The sequence below is a fragment of the Phocoena sinus genome, chromosome 11 (genome assembly GCF_008692025.1).
Source record: "Phocoena sinus isolate mPhoSin1 chromosome 11, mPhoSin1.pri, whole genome shotgun sequence".
NCBI classification, from domain to species: domain Eukaryota; kingdom Metazoa; phylum Chordata; class Mammalia; order Artiodactyla; family Phocoenidae; genus Phocoena; species Phocoena sinus.
Genome location: NC_045773.1, coordinates 82,287,579 through 82,304,774, shown reverse-complemented (window position 1 = coordinate 82,304,774; position 17,196 = coordinate 82,287,579). Strand labels below are relative to the sequence as shown.

Sequence of the window (17,196 nt, the reverse complement as noted above, 5' to 3'; positions counted from 1 at the left end):
CTGCTTTATTTTTATCCAAATCACTTACTAAGGAGCTGATATATTAAAAATTTTATTAATTTATTTTTTTATTGCCTAGCTTACCCCTTCCCTCAAAGTGTCACATGAGCAGGAACTTTCACAGGCTTTTTTTCCCCAAGAAACTTTCACAGGCTTTTTTTCACTGTGTATCCTCCATACTAGCATAGTGCTTTTCACATAATCATAGGTGCTTAACAAATACTTGATGATGAAATAAATTAATTTCCCTTTTGCTGGCTGATTGGGTCACATAAAATCATTGGCTCTACAATGATATGCCTGATTTATAACTGGAATTGGCAATACTTTCTATATAATTCTTCTTCCCTTATTGTATGATGCTTAATTATTTCCCTGATACATATATTGTTTTATTCGATCCAAACAACTTTTTGATGAAACCGGGCTGGCTTTCTACCCCTGTTTTGCGGATAAGGAAACTGGTACGAGTTTCACTGACTTGTCTGTGATCTGCACAGTGACCAGAATGGCATTTGCCTCTTTGTGGTAGTGAAGTCACCCCTCGGTGACCTCAGGTCATCCATTTTCTGGTATTTTGTTTTGTTTTGCCGAGGAACCATGGTCTTGGTATCTAAGAGTTCTAACTCCTACCTTCATTGCATGGAGAGGGAGAGGAAAACCTGGGGGCCACTAAATGAGAGGTTGGTTGGACCTCTGCTTAGTTAAGCTTGCTGGTCTCCTTCTCACCCCTTTCCCTTTCTTCCTGCAGCACAGTTTTACAAATGACAAAGTTTTGTTTTAAAATTCTAAGTCTGTAGTCTTTTTTTGTACACACAGATATTGAGGTTCTAAATCAACACATTTGAGAGCCTGAAGGGTGCTAACCTCTCCCATATGTAAGTGCATCTTTGGGGGCTCTCATCTGGGAATTCAGTTTTATAAACCTTACGTGGGGTTCTTTCCCAGAAGTTGAAGAAAGGGTACAGAAATAGAACCTGGTCGTAACAGGAGCAGGAATAGATGGATGAGGTTCTTTGAAAGCACTTCCAAATCTCTAATGTTTCTCAGATATTAAGAAATCATGCAAATGTAAAATGATATAAAAGTGAAATTCCAACAATTTAATGACAGATATGTGCACGGGAGTTGAGATGGAATGCTAGAATCCGAGCAAAGGAAAGGTGAGGTGTGAGGATTGTTGGTGACCTCTACCTCAAAATCCTCCAGGGAGACAATTAATTCATGCTAGATTGCAAGTGTGACTGTTTAAGATACAATTATACCAAGGATAAAGAGAGAGAAGTTATAGTACTGTTAAAGATTTATGAAAATGTTCCTTAGGAATCAGGTTACTTCATTTACTTTCTTGACTTACTAAAGCAATTTGTCACCAATAAATTGGTCAGTAAGGCCAGGCATACTTCTCATTACAACTAATATAGTGAATTCTAGTTTGATGAGCATCTCTTGTGAGTTTTGTTATCGTGAATATATTCCTCAGAGGTAAGAATCCTAATAAAGTCCCAGCTTGAAGGATTCCATTGTTACTTCCAGTTTATAACAACTAAAGCTCATAGAAACACTGGAAAGGGAAGCAGGCCCTCCTTACGCTCTATGGATTCTCGCATCTCTGTTACAACTTCTGTCTTATAAACCTGCTGAGACAGACTAAATAGTAGGTTCTCATAGAAGAATATGAGGTTATAGAAAACAAATTTATTAAAAAACCTGCATGAACGAAGGTGAGGAATGTACCTACTAAACATATGAAAAAAACAAAAAGAATACCCTCATTATTGACAATAAGCCAATCTGTACAGTAGAGAGGACTTCCTGGATGGTGGAAGATAAAGCCCTTTTGAACAAAGGATAAAATCCTCTGCAGTCTTTTTTCTGTTTTTCATGTAAAATATGAACTCAGGCCTGCTTTTTCTTATAATATTAACTACTTAAATTTAAGAACCTAACCTTAAAAATGAAAGTCTATAATTAATGATTCTCAAAAAAGTAAGATGTTCCTCTACCCTGAAATTACAGTTCCAATCCTCCTTCATAAAAGTAGTCAAAAGAATTTGATCTAAAGAGTTGTCAGATTCTCTTTCTCCTGTCCAATATGGAATTCTCTGCCGGTATTCAAAACTACCACCGAGTTGTCTGTTCTCAGTTAATAAAAATGTGGGAGTCTCATTTGATTTGTAAGAGATCTCCTAGGAAGTCCAAACATTAGACATTGTTGCATATTCCTTAGATATAGATCTATGCAGTTTGCAATTCTGATCCCCTGGCTGGCTGCAAAGGTAACAATGTTGTATTTGACATCTCTTTTTAGGTGGTTAAAAAGAGGACTACTAGTTCCAAAACGGACCAATGGTACTTTCTTTTTCTCCTTCATGCTCAGGGGAACAAAGAAACTCCTATGACTGCTAGATTAATTTAACAAGTAACGTGAGAGTCTGCTTCATTTAAATAACCACACAACACTAAATTGGCATCTTGAATCGTGAATACTTCAGAATCTTATTTCATGGTTTATACCTAATGGTTTTATACTGAAATCCTGTCATCGTTTTGAGAAGCCCAGTCCTGTAGACTTTAGTCCCACTAACCATTTCCAATGCCTTGAATGTGATATCCACTTTCTTACTTCAAGTACCCAGAATGCTGTTTTGTACACCACCCTCCTTTATTGGTAATATTATTTATTCTGTGCTCCTTGGGCTTTCCATGCACATCTCTACTGAAACATTTATTATCTTACCTGTGTTTTGTTTATTTATGGGCAATGTGTACATATGATTCAAAATTCAAAGTGCTTAAAACGGGCACAATTAAAAACAGCCTCCATCCATCCCTGCCCCTAGGCCATCCAGCACATTCCGCATTCTCTGGTTAATCTCTTTTTCGTGCCTAAAATACATCTCTGAGTCCACAGCACCTTTTCTTCCCTCCAAGGGCACCGCACCTTAGGCCTCACCTTATCCAAGATGAACTCAGCTACTTCGGGAGTTCCGCCTTTGTTTAGAACAAGGAAGGGGGCGGAACGAGAAATGTGAGTCTTTCCCTCTCGAGTTTCTCTAGTTTTTAATTTGGTCCGAAGAATTCAAATAAACGGCTGCCCCCCCCCCCGCCCCCCGCCTTGAGTACACCTTTTTTCCACGGTTGTCTTTAGAGTTTCGATTTATCTGTACTTTCAACATGGCAAGGCCACGGCAAGGCGGGGAGGGGCTAGGGTTAATGGTGCTGCTAAGAGCCACGGTAAGGTCCTGTGTGCCAACATCCAGGGTATCACCAGGCCCGCCATCCGGCGCCTGGCCTGCCGCGGTGGTCAAGTGCATCTCCGGTCTCGTCTACAGAGACCCGCGGGGTGCTGAAGGTCTTACTATGAAATGTGACCATGACGCCATAACCTACACCCAGCGTGCCAAGCGCAAGACGGTCACCGCTGTACACTTTGTTCTCTCAAGCTCCAGGGACACACCCACTATGGCTTTGGCGGCTGATTGCATTGTATCTTGTATTGCTGTTTTCAATTGTAAAAGCTCTTTTCAGGGGTACCTATCTTTTCTTTTAAGGGGTTATCTGTTCAGATCACGTATTGTAGCTGAAGTCTTGTTCCTTAGTTCCTGCACTAGTGTACGTCATCGTGGTCTGCTGCAAAGTGATACGAGAAAAAGGGCTATGCAGTGAATGGGTCTGGAGTTCCTGTACACGTAAAAATGGCTTCCATTCACAATGCTTACAGGCTCCCAGGCGCACTTATAGAATGTGCTAAACTGCAAACATTTTAACCTGGGGCTTCCTAACTGTGAGATTAAACTAGTATCTAAAGGGAACCAGTCCAGTGACCTCCTGGATTTCCCTGGCGTTGTCATTGTTGTTCTCGAGGTTTTCAGGTATTGTCTGTCCAGTCAAAACCTGGGGAGACGGGCTAGATGAATCAAAGAACATAGTGTTGACACCAGAAGTGCTCGCCAAAATGCACTTCCTTGTCTGAACATTTTTCAGATTAACACCAAATTTGGGTTAAACGTCACCTCTTCAAATTTTACCCAAATCCAGCAAAGACACCTCCTCCTTCTCTCTCCCCGCTACCTTCCCCCACCCCCCGCACGGAAATGACAGACAAGGCGCCCCAGCTCTTTCTTGAGAAGTGTTAAGTAGCTCTGAAAAGAGCCTTTGGGTTTGGTAACGCCTATAAACACATTTACTTGGAGCTGGTATACTTGGTGACAGCCTTGGTGCCCTCAGACACTGCGTGCTTGGCCAGCTCTCCAGGCAGCAGGCGAACGGCCGTCTGGATCTCCCTGGATGTAATGGTCGAGCGCAATGCGCCAGGCGCGACGCCTCGCCCGCGATGCGCTCGAAGATGTCGTTAACGAACGAATTCATGATGCCCATGTCCTTGGACGAGATGCCATTGTCCGGATGGAGCTGCTTCAGCACCTTGTACACGTACACGGAGTAGCTGTCCTTGCGGCTGCGTTTGCGCTTCTTGCCATCCTTCTGTGCCTTAGTCACCGCCTTCTTGGAGCCCTTCTTCGGGGCAGGAGTGGACTTCCGCAGGCTAAGGCATGCTGAAGTACTGCTATCGAAATGAAACAAAGGACCAGGAAAGTAAAAGGCGCTTCTTTAACAACAAGGGTTTATGCAAATGAGGTGGGATAGAGGTGGCTGGTGATTGGTGATTTTTCTCCAGTGACGTCATAGCTCAATTTTTTTTTTTTTTTTTGCCCAGTCAAGGTAGGCATCCTGCATAGTGGCGTTTCCATTGGCCTATATGAAAGTAAAATGTTAGCCAATCGTATAGCTTCCTTTTCGCGCCCAGCAGGGGCTATAAAAGGTGCGTTTTAAAGTTTTTGCGTCAGTTATCTTTGGGAGCGTCGGTTAGTGCTGAGTTATGTCCGGGCGAGGCAAACAAGGCGGCAAGGCTCGCGCCAAAGCTAAGACTCGCTCCTCGCGGGCCGGGCTCCAGTTTCCCGTGGGCCGAGTGCACCGCCTGCTCCGTAAGGGCAACTACGCCGAGCGGGTCGGGGCCGGCGCGCCGGTGTACCTTGCGGCCGTGCTGGAGTACCTGACGGCCGAGATCCTGGAGCTGGCGGGCAACGCAGCCCGTGACAACAAGAAGACGCGCATCATCCCGCGCCACCTGCAGCTGGCCATCCGCAACGACGAGGAGCTCAACAAGCTGCTGGGCAAAGTCACCATCGCGCAGGGCGGCGTCCTGCCCAACATCCAGGCCGTGCTGCTGCCCAAAAAGACCGAGAGCCACCACAAGGCTAAAGGCAAATAGAAGTCTGGATTAGTTTAATGCAGCTCAAGTTCCTCAATCAAACCAAAGGCTCTTTTCAGAGCCACCTACAGTTTTCTGGGAAGAACTGAGCACTAGGTTTATAAAGCTTATACTCTAGATAATACTTAGGACCATTATAGGTGAATTATACCCACCTCAAAACTTGTGTTAGGAAGTGATTTCCACTCCATGTTAAAGTGTGTGAAATAACCTATAAACTTTGATTCATCACCATTGGCAGATTTGAGAGGTTATGTGGAGTGAGTCATTCTTAAGTATTGTCACCTTCACCTCTACCCATCATGAACCTCTGGAAAGCACAAACTTCTGGTGGAAGGTCAATGTGCCTTTTTGTGGCAGTTTTAAGACATTTTTGTCTTCTGGGTTCTAGACATCCTGAATGTTCAGGGATCAAACCAAACCTGTATCTTAGGTCAAAGGCCATTTTTGGAGCCGTAAGATATCTGAGAAAGACCTAATTTCACATCAGTGTACATTACCTTTTACATTGCTGATTAAGGAATATTTAAATACTCAGGTTTCTTATTGGAAAAGTTAGCTGAGGTGCCTGACAATTATTGTTTACTATTGGGTTCTCAGGTATTTTCCAAGCTCCCTTGCACCCATCCATACAAACATGTCTATATAAGTCGATGATCATTCGTTTCAGGATAAAAATGCTAAGTTCTAGTTTAAAATGCCGTTTTCTTAGTCTTTTTATTGTTAAAAGACCCTGTACTGATGGGATTAGATAGTTTTTTCCTTAAAAAAAAAAAAAAAAAAGCTTGCCTTGGTAATTTCTAGGCCTTGGGGGGAGGGGGAGGATCAGATGTATCAGATGCCAGGCAAGGAGGCTCTCCTAAGGTTCTGCCAGTTGCTAAGGAACTATTGGATGTAGCTGCAAACCCAAGGGGTGTGTAGCTTGCGGTAAACATAGGTTACTGGTGGGGAATTAGATTCTTTAAAAACAAAGGAATTACATTCGTAAAATAGAAAAATAAATTGTGCTGCAATGGAATTGTTTTATATTAACTAACAATGAAAAGAAGTTCATGTAAGGATGGGTTTCCCTATGAAGTTATTAACCCTTTAATTCCGCACATGCAAATCAGATTGTACTTACTGAAAAAATTTTTTAAGTTCTTAAAATTCGTGTTTGAAGGAAAGCTGAGGGGTGATGGTACAGCGCTGCTATTAACCAATTGTGGCCACTGATCACTGGATATGTGGCTCGTTTGAACAAAGCAGTAGACATGTAATATACACACTGGATTTCAAACTGCAAAATAAAAAAAATTAATGTGAAATATCTAACAATTATATTGATTACATGTTGAAATGAATATTTTAGATATATGGGGTTAAACAGAATACTACTAAAAATAATTTCTTGTTTTTATTTTGTTCTAATGTTGCTAGAAAAGTTTCTGTTTCTTATGTAGCTTGTATTTATTTCTACTGGAAATTGCTGTTACAGAACAAACAACTTTACAGGAAAAATGGAAAAAATTGAGGTCACAGATAACTGACACTGTCGGAGGATTGGGGGAACAACAAATAAAATTTTCGAGTCCTAACCAGTCCGGTTACCGGTTGGATAGTCCTGGTCTCCTTTTGTCCAATCAGCTTGTGACTCTCGCTATAAATAGGTGGCTAGGGGGCGCCTTTATGCTAGCTGAACCATCTAGTCATGGCTCGCACTAAGCAGACCGCTCGCAAGTCCACAGGCGGCAAGGCGCCGCGCAAGCAGCTGGCCACCAAGGCGGCCCGCAAGAGCGCGCCGGCCACGGGCGGCGTGAAGAAGCCGCACCGCTACCGGCCCGGCACGGTGGCCCTGCGCGAGATCCGCCGCTACCAGAAGTCCACGGAGCTGCTGATCCGCAAGCTGCCGTTCCAGCGCCTGGTGCGCGAGATCGCGCAGGACTTCAAGACTGATCTGCGCTTCCAGAGTTCGGCCGTGATGGCGCTGCAGGAGGCGTGCGAGGCCTACCTGGTGGGGCTCTTCGAGGACACCAACCTGTGTGCCATCCACGCCAAGCGCGTCACCATCATGCCCAAGGACATCCAGCTTGCCCGCCGCATCCGCGGAGAGAGGGCGTGAGCCTGAAGGTCTCCCATCCACCCCAAAAGGCTCTTTTCAGAGCCGCCTACATGCACACTGAAAAAGGACTGTTTCCCTGCTAATTACTGCTACTAGCTTTGCTTGTGGGAGACAGGTGAACTTTATACATTGTGATTTTCTAAGTACCAGGTGTATGTGTTATTTCCATCTCCCAATTTAGTAAAACAAGTGGTTAGATCTTACATTCCTAATTTCTCTTTTAGTTAGAAAACACTACTGCTACGATTAGACTATCAGATGTAATCATGCCCGTTCTTTTTCTGAGGGGGCTTGTGAAATGTAGGACCTATGATTTCCGCATGGGATTTAGGGTGATGCTAATATTTTACCAAGTTAAAATGATCTAATGCTTTCTACTTGGATTAACACCTTAAGCAAAAAATAATTGAGTGTCCCCTCCCAGGAATCAGCCTTCCTATGGGAAAAAAGATTTGATGGAAAGCAGTCGTTCCCCACCCCCGCCCCGGGCACATCTAAGGCCAATTTCTAATCAGATTGGTATTCTTGAGTGTGTAAACAGGGCCTTCTGGCTTGGGGAACTGAGATATTAAGTCAAGAGGGGCCCACAACAGAGATGGCCCTTTCTGCTGGCTGGGTAGGGCACCCTCCCCTGAATATATGCAGTCAGTATATTGCTTCCCCAAGTAATCTTTCAGTCCTTATTATTTGAAGATTTATTCAGGGGAAATGAGCAGTCCTAGTTATGTGTACATTTCTAATTATGTGGATACAAATATTCCATGTCTCTAAACTATGTGCTGAACTCCGGTAGTGTTATCCTTCTACCAAAGCTTTTCTGGAATTTCAACATAATTTCATCATTCCATACAAGGAACTTGGATTTTTGCTATAGTAATGGCTCACAAAAATGAATACTCAAGACACCAGACCATTTTGGATCATGCTAATGGGTAGATGGTGATGCCAAGTACTAAGATAAGATTCACTGGGAAAGTAGTGATTATGTTCAGTCTGGGATATACATTTTGAATTCCCCGGAGATCTACAAGAATATCAGAAAGTAGATGTATATGTATGTCTGAACTTGAGATAAGTCTGGGATGGACATAAGATTTGGAAGTCATTAGTATATATAAAGCATTGAAACCAAAGGACTGGCCTAGAAATCCCTCTGGCTCTTCCTCTTGTGACCACTCTGCCTTATTTGCCAGTATCGAACTTTTTGTCATTTGCCTGCATACACAACCCATGAATTTGGTGACGCTCATTTTCTGCTGGAATCTGTACACTTTCCTCTATTTCCCGACTTCCTTTAATCCTCAGACCAAGTGTTACCTCTCACAGATCTTATTCCTCTATGCTCCCCTTATATTCTGAGGTTACTTACCTTGCTACATTGTTCTTTACTTACTTTTGTTTCTTCCCATTAGATTTTCTTTAGGACCGGCAGCGTCTCATTAACATTGTATCCTTAATGCCTGGTATCCAAGTGTGTGGTATTTGTTGAAAATAAGCCTAATATCGTAAAATAAGCCTGCGTATCGTGTTTTAAAACTCTTTAAAAGCAAATTTTAAGATGCAGGATTTACTATCTTTCTGACACCCCAAATGAGTTCGTGTATCATTCACAAAAAACGACCTCAGGGCCCCTCCAACAGATGCTTTGGCTTCATAAAATCTCACTTATGTCACTTGCCTAACTCCCACACGTGGATCTAAATAGATGAGTCAATAACCTTGTAGCTTCACTGACTTTGAAATTAGTCTAACACAAATGTCAATTTTGTTGACTTCTAAATAGCAACTGTGAAATATGGAACAGGAAAAATGTGGATATCCTGGGACTGAAGCCTAACTAGAGAGTATCAGTACTGTACTTCACAGAACAAATTAAAAACGTACCAAGTCGTGTCACCTTTTTTATGACGATAGAAGTGGCTCTGAAAAGAGCCTTTTGTTGCTTCGAAGCTTGGCCCCTATTTGGCCTTGTGGTGGCTCTCGGTCTTCTTGGGCAGCAGCACGGCCTGGATGTTGGGCAGGACGCCGCCCTGCGCGATGGTGACTTTGCCCAGCAGCTTGTTGAGCTCCTCGTCGTTGCGGATGGCCAGCTGCAAGTGGCGCGGGATGATGCGCGTCTTCTTGTTGTCACGGGCTGCGTTGCCCGCCAGCTCCAGGATCTCGGCCGTCAGGTACTCCAGCACGGCCGCAAGGTACACCGGCGCGCCGGCCCCGACCCGCTCGGCGTAGTTGCCCTTACGGAGCAGGCGGTGCACTCGGCCCACGGGAAACTGGAGCCCGGCCCGCGAAGAGCGAGTCTTAGCTTTGGCGCGAGCCTTGCCGCCTTGTTTGCCTCGCCCGGACATAACTCACCACTAATTGACGCTCCCAAAGATAACTGACGCAAAAACTTTAAAACGCACCTTTTATAGCCCCTGTTGGGCGCGAAAAGGAAGCTATACGATTAGCTAATATTTTACTTTCACTTAGACCAATGGAAACGCGACTATGCAGGATGCTTACCTTAATTGGGCAAAACTGAGCTATGACGTCACTGGAGAAGAATCACCAATCACTAGAAACCTTTACTGCAGCTCATTTGTATAAAGCCTTGGTGTTAAAGAGGTACCTGTTGGCGTCCTGATCTTTCGTTTATCCCTTGTATCGCAGTTCTTCGCCATGCCTGAGTTTGCCAAGTCCACTCCTGCCCCGAAGAAGGGTTCCAAGAAGGCGGTGACCAAGGCCCAGAAAAAAGATGGTAAGAAGCGCAAGCGCAGCCGCAAGGAAAGCTACTCGGTGTACGTGTACAAGGTGCTGAAGCAGGTCCACCCGGACACCGGTATTTCGTCTAAAGCCATGGGCATCATGAATTCGTTCGTTAACGACATTTTCGAGCGCATCGCGGGCGAGGCGTCGCGCTTGGCGCATTACAACAAGCGCTCGACCATCACCTCCAGGGAGATCCAGACGGCCGTGCGCTTGCTGCTGCCCGGCGAGCTGGCCAAGCACGCCGTGTCCGAGGGCACCAAGGCTGTCACCAAGTACACCAGCTCTAAGTGAGTTACTGATTGCAGAGCGATTGATCAGACTTTCTCACACCCAATGGCTCTTTTCAGAGCCACCTACAGTTTCCGAAAAAGAGCTTGTCCGTTGTTAGGTCTGTTTTGAAATGTTTCATGTTCTCTTGAACGTGTAAGTACAGCTTTAGATTAAAAGTTTGTACGTTTTTTGGGAAGCCTTGATTCTCGTGCATTTTTGCATGTTCGTTACAGTTACCTTTCACTATTATAAGTAGATTTCGTGTACTTAGTGAAGAACTAATAATGCATGTATCCATCAGTTTGCAGAAGTATTTGAAGATAACTCATTGCACTGCAAGTAGCCAGAGCATCGCAATAACTCCTGGGGTTTTCTTTAATCTTATCTCTGGATCCTATCCCGATAAGCTACCTAGTTTCTGGGTCCTATCCAATAAGCTACTTAGCTACTTACTGCCTATGAAATTGAAGTAAGGAATTACTTACTCCTGGAGGATTCAGAAGTCGAAGGTATTAGTTGACAAGGAGGCCGAATTCGCAGCCAGTGTGTCTGAGTGCTTCCTCCCTAAGCTGCAACGGGCCCACAACCTTATGCATTATTAAAATCTCAACCTTAATAGTTGGAAGCTGGGGTAATTTTAAGATCGAGTGCTGACAGGACTTGATGACTTAAGAGTTACGAGACAGCATAATGTAGATTGTTTCATTTTCTAGTTTCTCACCTAGTTCCCTCTCCTTTCAATGTACCCCACCTTGCTCCACCACCTCCCATACGTAACTGTAAAATGATAAGCATTGCTAGAGGAATTAGATGGCTTTTAGTCATGGAGTAAACAAGAGCAGTTTGAAAAATAAACCTGAGTCCTTTCTCTTGTAAGAGAAAAGAGTTGGAAATTTAAAAATTTTTCCTTCACCTCTTCAGTTCTCTTTGAAATTATACCTTTCCTATGTTGGTAGGAAAGCCTGGTGCCTCTGAAAAACCCAAAGGCGTTTTCTTTTTTCTTGAAACAAGTTACAATGTTTAAAACATTTTAATGGAAACACAATAGGAAGAACTAGTGTCCCCAGTACATTACAGAAATTAAAGAGGGTACTTTATCACTGGCAAATAAACCCATAAATCTTGCTTGCTGACCACTTGATCAACCAGACCAAAAAAAAAAAAAATCATCTATCCCCAAATTAATTCTGAATGTAACAAGTAGATTTGGGAAACCATAGTATATAGAACAGAATAGAATTTTAGTAATAGCTCCAAGTATGATGTTAAAGGCATTTCATTGGTGAAGAAAAGAATTATTTTAAAAATCTGGCTGATTAAGGAATTGCTAGGGAATTGTTTAAAACTGTGCTATGGAGAATTAATGGGAAGGAATAATAAGCAGACATTAATAACTTGTTATTAAAAACTCAAGGGAAATTGAGTTAAATACACCAGTGTAAAGAGGTTTTAAAAGGGCATATGCAGCATTGCATACATTTTCTTTGAAAGAATATGTGCTTTTATCTATTCAACAAAATACCAAATTAGCTACCAGCAGTGATCTCTGTATGGTGAGATAACGAGTTTTGCCCTTTTCCACAACACTAATGTTTTGCGTGCGCATTCAAAAGCAATTGTTAAAGCCTTAAAACATGGTAACAAAATAAGTTACCACAGCGCGAAACAGTACAAAGGAACAGAGAAGGCCTCTTTTTCTTTTTCTTTTTTTTTTGTCAAATTCCCCTCCCCCGCTTAGGGAGGGACTTCCCGCCTTCAGGTTCTCAGTTCGGTCCGCTACTGGACGTATAAAAGCTTGCATCCGCGAGCCGTGGAAGAAAAGATTTGTTGAGCTTCAGTAAGTACTCGTTATGTCGGGTCGTGGGAAAGGCGGGAAGGGTCTCGGAAAGGGGGGCGCCAAGCGCCACCGTAAGGTGCTGCGTGATAACATTCAGGGCATCACTAAGCCCGCTATTCGGCGTTTGGCTAGGCGTGGTGGTGTCAAGCGCATCTCTGGCCTCATCTACGAGGAGACTCGCGGGGTGCTGAAGGTGTTCTTGGAGAACGTGATTCGGGACGCTGTGACTTACACCGAGCACGCCAAGCGCAAGACCGTCACCGCCATGGACGTGGTCTACGCGCTCAAGCGCCAGGGACGCACCCTTTATGGCTTTGGCGGCTAGAGTGTTCAGTTTTGCGTCTGTTCTGTTAACAAAAGGCCCTTTTCAGGGCTTCCTACTTTTCTCTTGTAAGGAGCTGTGATTCTCTTTAAGTTTTTCATTGCTTGGAGGTGTTAAAAAGAGTAATTATTGTACTTTAGCCAGCGAAGTTGTTTTGTGCTTATTCTGGAACACGTGTGTTCCCAATCCCGCCTAGGTACAGCAGGGGTCGTTAGGTTCGCTATCCAGTCAATTCTTTACCTAAGGATATATTCACGCTGAGTTGGTATGGAATCTTTAGTTGTGTAATTTGCTAAAGGAGGTAGTGGGGAAAGTCCTTGCAGATGCCTACGTTCGCTACTACGTAACTTTTTCTTTTACAAAGTAGTTTTTATAGTTGAACCACCTATTAAAAGTGGGGTAACTTTGTATCAGTTAATACACTGTACCACTGGCAAGAAGTCACACACAATCTGGAGTCTGGCAGTGTTACTTGGAAAAAGTGTATTCAGGTCCCAAAGTGGGAAAGTGTTTTATAGGAAAAGAATTCATCTTTAAGGTTAGTTAGTGACATCTCTGCCTCTCTAAAGGTAATAACTATCTTGTCAAATCAAGCTCGCGGGCATGTTCTATGTGCCTGGGGAGATAGTCAGTAGCCTATTACTGGTCTGGATTACTTATTTACCACAAAGGATAGGGAGAACATTTTAAACTTAAATTAGTCCACTCATAGAGTCAAGTGAGTAAAGGGTTTTTTGGTTGATTTTAAAAGGCGAGGCTCATAATTAGCGCTCATTAAGTCTTAATTTATGTATTTGGTGAAGTGGTGAATGTCACTGGTGACAAGAACTGGGGAGGGACAGTTATAGTAATGGATTCAGATAAAGCAAAAGTACAAAATTCCTGGTCCACGTATGGAGAGCACATATGTTTTCTTTAGACATTTTTCTTAATTTTTTTGTCATTAATGTAAGCATGTTAATGAAAAATGTACTTGTTTTCTACTTATGAAAAATCGTCCGACTTGGCACCGCTAAGCAGACCCACATATATTGTGGACATAAAAAATAATCTCTCTGTTTAGGATGTAAAAGATAAAAATAAATATTTTAGGAGATGTAAATGTCCTGTTTTGTGACTTTACTACCAAAGGGATGCAAGATGGTGAAACGTTTAAGCATAATCCTTAGAAGCAGACGGCTTGGGATTAAACCTGTACCGCCATTCTCCTGTGGTGAGAACGGGTTAAGTTACACATCTTTTCTGGGCCTTAGTTTCTCCATTTATACAATTGTGTGATAATGATATTGATACCTCGCTCAAAGGATTGTTCTGAGGATTAATGAGTTGATAAATGAAAAGTGCTTAAGTACCAGTGCCTGACAAATAGTAAGTGCAAAGTGAAGCAGTTGTTACTCATCTATGCCTCATCCCTAATTGCATCACAACCACATTCCAGATGAGATTCTCTAGTCTGTTATGGGGCCATGGGAAATACCCTAAAGTCAATATGTTTTTTGAACCAGTTTTTGCACTTGGAGATATTATCTTCATTATTCCTACAGTGTTACACCTGTTCGTTTGTACTCACATTCTGGGTGGTAAATAAAAGGCAGGAGGAGCCTTCCTTAGCCTTCTGAGGATGATCACAGCATAACTGGATAGGTTTGCTGTGATTTTTGTCTTTGTCTTTCTCACTTTCTATCAACCTCATCTCATTTTTTCTGAATAGCCATAGAATTTAACTTCCAAAGAGAAACCCAGACATCATGTGGACAAAAGATCTGTCTCTTATGTGAAGGCACATAAGAATTACTATGAAAAAGTTGTTTGTTTAAATAATAACTGGTCTTTCCCTAGACCAGTTAATCAGAATCTGTAGGATTGGGTCACCTCAAATACAACTCATTAGCATTTCCCACTTCTACTGGTCCCATAGGCCTTTTCAAATCTAAGGGGAAATCTCGGTGTTTTAATACCATCTTTTCATCAATTTCAACTTTAAGAGAATGCTCTCAAAGGCTGTGGAACTCTCAGACCCAAAGCTCAGACCCAAATTAAGGGACAAAGGATCAATCATCCTTTGTTGCAATGAGAGGGCCTGTCCAGGAGTTCAAGTCCTTACCTTTCTCCCAAGAGAGGATTTAGTTCAAAATTCATGGGTTTATTTTATCTGTGGTTGATGGATTAAAGTTTGTTGCATAAAATGCTCTTGCTATAAACATCTGCTAGGTTCAGCGGTTATAGAATCGAGACATCAGAAACCAAGGACACCTTCTTGGCTTTCCTTTCCAGCTGTACTGGGAAAACTACCCTTAAAAAAGAAACCATAGGAGTTCCCTGGTGGCGCAGTAGTTGGTGATCTGCCTGCCAATGCAGGGAACACGCGTTCCATCCCTGGTCGGGGAGGATCCCACATACGGCAGAGCGGCTAAGCCCGTGTGCCACAGCTGCTGACACTGCACTCTGGAGCCCGAGAGCCACAACTGCTGAGCCCGTGCACCACAACTACTGAAGCCCGCACGCTCTAGGGCCCACGTGCTGCAACTGCTGAACCGGCATGCTGCAACTACTGAGGCTTATGCTCCTGGAACCCATACTCCACAACAGGAGGCACCGCAATGGGAGGCCCACTTACTGCAACAGAGAGTAGCCTCCGCTCCCCTGCTTGCCACAACTGAAGAAACCCCATGCGCAGCGACAAAGACCCAATGCAGACAAAACAAAAAACACAAAACACAACATAGTCTACACTAAAACCTTAACAAATAGAAAAAAGTATCGTGACTAAATACCCTGAGAATCAGCATGTATTACTTAACACAGTTTCATTGCTTGTTCAGAACTCTAACCTAGTGAGTATACAGGGAAGCTCAGTTGATAGCATCAGGAATGTTAGTTAATTAATTCATTTATTCATTAATATTACTGAATGACTGCTGTGCTTCAAGCATTGTACTTGGCACTAGTGATACAGCAAGGAAAAAAAGTCTCTTTTTACTAGGGAAAGACAGAAAATAAACTAATATACAATCATTTTTCTACATCCAATGGCCAATTATTAGTCTTCATTTTTTTTGACCTATTGGAAACACTGACATAATTGAGCATACAATTTCTCTTTGATATACTTTCTTCACTTGGTTCTCTTACCGGAGGCTCTGTATCTATTGTTAGCTCATCTCTTCTCCCCAGACCCTTAATGTTGGGGGATACAGGGCTAAGTTTTTACTACTTCTTTTTCTGTACTCACTCGCTTGAAGATCTCACCAAGTTCAGACTTTCAATGCCATCTGTACATTAATGATTTCCAATTTTATATTGCCAACCCAGGCTTCTCTCCTAAACTCCAGACAGACATACACCCAATTTCTTTCTCTTTTTCTTTTCTTTTTTTTTTTTTTGCGTGGGGGTTGGGGGCGAGTGGATTGCAGTACCTTAGTTCCCCCACTAGGGATTGAACCCAGGCCTCAGCAGTGAAAGCACCGAGTCTGAACCACTGGACAGCCAGAGAATTCCCCACAGTTCCCTATATTTTTTCTTCACATGGATATTTGACATCTTAAAGTTAACATGTCCAAAATAGAATCCTTAGTATTCCCCCCTCCTAATCTTTCATTAAAACACTCCCCCATTTAGTTGATAATTACTTCATTCTTGTCCATTCAATTCTTCTAGAAATCCTCTTGATTTTGCCTTCAAAATATTTATGGAAACATCAATTCTCTGTACCACTATGCTACCACCCTGGCTTGAGGACCGTCTTCTCTCCCCTAGGTTACTGGCTTCAGTTTCCTTAATATTTTTCCTACTTCCACATTTGACTCCCCACTGTCCTGTGGGAAGGTATCTTACTGGCTAGATGAGTATTTAGCACTTGACATTATGAAGATTTACTGGTGAGGCAAGGGAATTTTTAACTTCAGCTATAAAATATGTAAATCTGGTCATTGTTTTCTCATTTTTTGTACATGTGGGCAATTGTCCTTTAGTCTGTGTCTCTGCATTAGTCAAGCTTTCACCTTTGGCTTTGGGTTTTTTCCTATAGCTTCTAAGACCTGTGGGAAGATACTAAGGCCTCCTTTGAGGTTAGGTCTGGATTTCCTAATCTGTTAGGAAAAACTCTACCAAGGATCTTATTTTAATTAGTTCTCCTAGCTTAGAGGGCTGCCGGTATTTTTTCACCGCAGAGAACATTTCTGTAATGCGACCTTGTTTCTTTTATAATTTAGTTGAAATGCCTTTTAATCACATCCCACCCTCACCAACTATTCTGAGATTTTACAGTGAGCCTGCCCTTTATCAGCCTTCCATACTGGAGTGTTAAAGGCTATTTAACAGCCACGGGCTTGTTTCTTGAGCAGGACACATGGAGCTAGAATAGGTTATTGTGATCGAATCGTTTATGTATACTAAATATGCTACTAATTAGTGAGGAGCCAGGTGCACTTCTTTTCCATCCCTTTCTAAACAATCGCTTGCACTCCATCTGCAAAGAGAAATGCCACTCTGGCAAAACTCTCAAGTCATATGTATTTGGATGGCCCGTTTGCTTCCAGCTTATGACCATCTAAGCTTTCTGTGCTCCAGCAAAGAAACTTTCACAGTAAAGGGTGTAACTTGTGCTCCTAAACAGTTAAGAGTAAGGAGCAAAGCTAAGAGCCTAA

General features: G+C 42.8%; 3 protein-coding genes and 2 pseudogenes across 3 annotated transcripts; 3 read left to right on the top strand and 2 right to left on the bottom strand.

Annotated features, from left to right (window-relative positions):
• The first annotated feature begins 2,750 nt into the window (after nt 1-2,750).
• On the top strand, nt 2,751-3,749 carry LOC116762434 (annotated as a pseudogene).
• A 386-nt stretch (nt 3,750-4,135) lies between these two features.
• LOC116762191 lies at nt 4,136-4,687 on the bottom strand (annotated as a pseudogene).
• A 191-nt stretch (nt 4,688-4,878) lies between these two features.
• LOC116762442 lies at nt 4,879-12,553 on the top strand. Its single transcript, XM_032649361.1, is given in 3 exon segments — nt 4,879-5,144; nt 6,961-7,295; nt 12,230-12,553. Coding segments are annotated over 3 exon segments (924 nt in total). The 5' UTR covers nt 4,879.
• On the bottom strand, nt 6,415-9,718 carry LOC116762414 (histone H2A type 1-H). The gene is made up of 2 exons (XM_032649335.1): nt 9,258-9,718; nt 6,415-6,551 (listed from the first exon to the last, which is right to left on the bottom strand). Exon 1 carries the CDS (start codon nt 9,716-9,718, stop codon nt 9,332-9,334), a length of 387 nt encoding a protein of 128 aa, XP_032505226.1. The 3' UTR covers nt 6,415-6,551; nt 9,258-9,331.
• On the top strand, nt 9,992-11,537 carry LOC116762422 (histone H2B type 1-L-like). The gene has a single exon (XM_032649342.1). It carries the CDS (start codon nt 10,032-10,034, stop codon nt 10,410-10,412), a length of 381 nt encoding a protein of 126 aa, XP_032505233.1. The 5' UTR covers nt 9,992-10,031; the 3' UTR covers nt 10,413-11,537.
• Nucleotides 12,554-17,196: the final 4,643 nt, after the last annotated feature.

What these genes read in the sequence shown, in the direction of transcription:
- LOC116762414 (XM_032649335.1), bottom strand. Translation starts at nt 9,718, where the DNA reads ATGTCCGGGCGAGGCAAACAAGGCGGCAAGGCTCGCGCCAAAGCTAAG.
- LOC116762422 (XM_032649342.1), top strand. Translation starts at nt 10,032, where the DNA reads ATGCCTGAGTTTGCCAAGTCCACTCCTGCCCCGAAGAAGGGTTCCAAG.